Source organism: Benincasa hispida, chromosome 2, assembly GCF_027475165.1.
Source record: "Benincasa hispida cultivar pf3 chromosome 2, pf3_genome.v1.1, whole genome shotgun sequence".
Taxonomy (NCBI): domain Eukaryota; kingdom Viridiplantae; phylum Streptophyta; class Magnoliopsida; order Cucurbitales; family Cucurbitaceae; genus Benincasa; species Benincasa hispida.
The window spans coordinates 64,824,206-64,827,599 of NC_143479.1; the positions used below are offsets into that span (position 1 = coordinate 64,824,206).

Consider the following 3,394-nt stretch of genomic DNA (forward strand, 5'->3'; position numbering starts at 1 on the left):
TTGTTGGATATTCATGACCTTCCAAGAAAACCCATAAAACACCAAATAATGTATCCAAAGTATCAATTCGGCGACAATGATGCTAGTGGCAGTGGCGACGACAACAACCATAGACGAGCGACCGGTGCTACTGTTGGACGGTGCAAATTATTAGGCTAGCGGCTGGTAGTGAATGTCTTGCATGAAGAAGGTTTGGGAAAAACTAGAGCTCAAAACAACGATCCAACCATTCAAAACGAGACCCTATATGCCCTGAACAGACTGACCAAATTTCAGCACGATCCAACATTTCAAACTCCGACAATCGACAATTTTGTGGAAGTTGTCGCATAAAAACCAAACTGTTGTCTTTCTCTTTAATTTTCTGTCTCTTTTCACTCTTCTTTGATTTCAAAACAACGATCCAACCATTCAAAACGAGATCCTATACCGAACAGACTGACCAAATTTCAGCACAATCCAATAGTTCAAACTCCGGCAATCGACAATTTTATGGAAGTTATCGCAAAAAAACCAAACTACTGTCTTTCTCTCTGATTTTCTGCTTCTTTTCACTCTTCTTTGATTTCAAATATCTCAATTCTTTCATTTTTTTTTCAAATTTTAAAAAGATAAATCAAATATTTTATCGCAATATCTCCAAAATCTCCAAAATTTGTATCAAATTAATAAATCAATTAACTTCTTAAATTACTTTAATTTAGGTTCCAAAAACCGAAATTAAATGGCATAAAATTCATCAATTTGATACAAATGAAATTCTTCCAAATATTTAAATCAATTTAAAACCACATAAAATTAATTATCTCCTCAATTGTTTTAAGTTGGCTCCAAAATCCAAAAACTAAAAGGAATTAAAGTCCAACAATTTAAGATAATTAACCCCAATTTATCCAAAACTCGGGATGCTATAAATATTATAAAGTTAATTGTGGAACTTTAATGGAGCTAACCATCGTGAAAATAATTCCTTGGTTTGTTTTCGGATCTGGTAGATAGTGATTCTCTATCCTATATCTAATTGGTGTTTCCTTGATTTAACCTTTATGAGAGAGAATCATATATTCAAATAGTATGAATAATATTCATATTAAAAACTATAAATTAAAATTAATGTGAATGATAGTCATATTAAAACTATAGATTATGAGATATATGCAATTGAATATGATTCAAATGCACAATCATTTAAATATATGATATTTAAATTGAATTAATCTAATTATTATTTATTTTTTAAAGTATATAAATTAAAATAGAATGAATCCCAAAAATACAAAGATCAAAACTATATTTTATCTTCTTTTTATTTCATAGAGAAATTTAAATTTATTAAATAAATATAAATCTTATTTATTTAGTAAGGTAATTGGGATAAAAAGTTTAAGCATAAATATAAGAATATAATTTATGCTAATATTGAGCTAATATTGAGCTAAGGTCTAAATTACTTCTTTTTTTTTTTTTTTCAAAATGTATTTTTATTATTTAAAATTAAATCTCCCATATCACAAAATTTAAGTTTTTATTATCAAAATTAACCTTCAAATATGGTATATAAAAAAATGAAAAGAAAGGGAAAAAGAACAAAGTCGAATGTATATGGGGCTTGAACAAACAAGTCTTAGATATAAGATAATACCAACAGGCAAAAGTTTTTTTTTTTTTTTTTTTTGGGTAAAGAATTGAATGGAATTTTGAAATCTCGACCTAGTTTGATCGAGTTTCAAATTTCCAATCTAATTTGATTGATTGATTTATTTTTTTTAATTAATTTAATCGAGAGTCAAAGACTCGACCTCCTCCAAATTATCACATTTTTATAAATATTTATAAATCACGATTTTCTCTAATTATTTTGTCAAACTACAATATTAAAATAAAAGATCAAGTTATTACCCGACAAATCTTACTTCATAGTTTTTCACAATCTTTTCACCAAGCCTCAGCTTCCAAAATGTTTTGATTCACTTAAAAAACACAAAATATATAAACTCGAATAAACTAAATACTTCATAATTTCGTACTAATTATGTCGGGTGACATGAAAAAAGAAAGTTGACATTATTAGAGTGATGAAATTTCCAATAACATAATGTTGTAGTTATCATTATTTATTACTGCTAATTGCAAGAAAGTATATAGATTATTAACATTAGTTGCAAATGAACCCATAAAAAATAATTTAAATTAAATTATTCCATCTCAAGGTTAGTCCTCAAGTGGCAATATTGACCTCCTACACAAGGGGCAAAAATGACTATTGTTCAACCAGCTCAAAATACATGACTCATGATACACATGTCCATAGAGAATCTTTACCACCTCCCTCATATTACTACAAAATCCCTCTAAACAAATACTACAATCCCCCATATCTTCCCCAATCTCTTCCAACCTCTCCATCCTCACCTCGTTTCTCGTTGATTGCTGCGTCGGAAATGCTAATGATTCCATCCAAGTGAATTGAATGTGGTCGACGATGGCAACAATATAGAAACTCACATCTGGATTTCCATCGTTGATTCGATGGACGAGCATGGTGATCTCTAAGGCAATGACTTCAGAAGCGTTAGGATCGATGTTGCGAGTGGAAAGCAATTGAGCAATGTAGGTGGTGAAAGAAATTGGTTCGTGGACATGGAGAAGGTAGAGAGGGAGAGGGGAAAGAGGAATATTATGATCATCGAGTGAAATTGGTGAAGTTTGATTAATGCTTTGGAAAGGAGATCCGAACATAAATCGGTGAATTAAGTATCTTCGAATTTCCAAGATTTGATGATGTTGTTGGTCTTCCGAAGGTATATCATTGTAAATATAATACTCGATTAGATGAGAATTCATAAAAGCCATGAAGGATTGTTGTTGGGATTTGGGAGGAAGCGTTATTGTTTATTTATAAACTATAAGGTTGGGAAACCCAACTTGAATTAGGAAAATATAATATCATTTAGAAACGGATTAGGAAATTAAGATGAGATTACGTATTAATCCTCTTAAGTGTTTGAAGTTTATTTTTCACACTGACCATTATATATTTACTCTCTCAAAAGGGTTTCAATTTGATTATAATGGAGAATTTCTAAAGAAAATTTCAAGTTTTTTTTTATATAATTATTTTTAAAGTTAGCCGAGATATACGTGAGAAATTATTATATTTTTTCCCTCATCATTTTCGACATAATAGGATAATTTAAAAATAATATCATTTAAAATTTTTTATGAAATGGCCTATTCATCCTCATACATGTTTGAAGTTTAATTTTGGTTAAATTCTAAATTTGGCTTCTATATTTTCGAGGAGATTAAAATTTACTCTTTATAATTTTTAATTAAAATTTAGTTCTGATAATTCGGTAAAAATATTTATAAATAGTCCATACGATATGAATTA

General features: G+C 29.1%; 1 protein-coding gene across 1 annotated transcript; it reads right to left on the reverse strand.

Annotated features, from left to right (window-relative positions):
- Window positions 1–2,211: 2,211 nt before the first annotated feature.
- On the reverse strand, window positions 2,212–2,853 carry LOC150038082 (uncharacterized). The gene has a single exon (XM_090311134.1). It carries the CDS (start codon window positions 2,851–2,853, stop codon window positions 2,212–2,214), a length of 642 nt encoding a protein of 213 aa, XP_090167260.1.
- Window positions 2,854–3,394: the final 541 nt, after the last annotated feature.

Excerpts from the sequence above, each read along its gene's own strand:
- LOC150038082 (XM_090311134.1), bottom strand. The coding sequence starts at position 2,853 with ATGGCTTTTATGAATTCTCATCTAATCGAGTATTATATTTACAATGAT.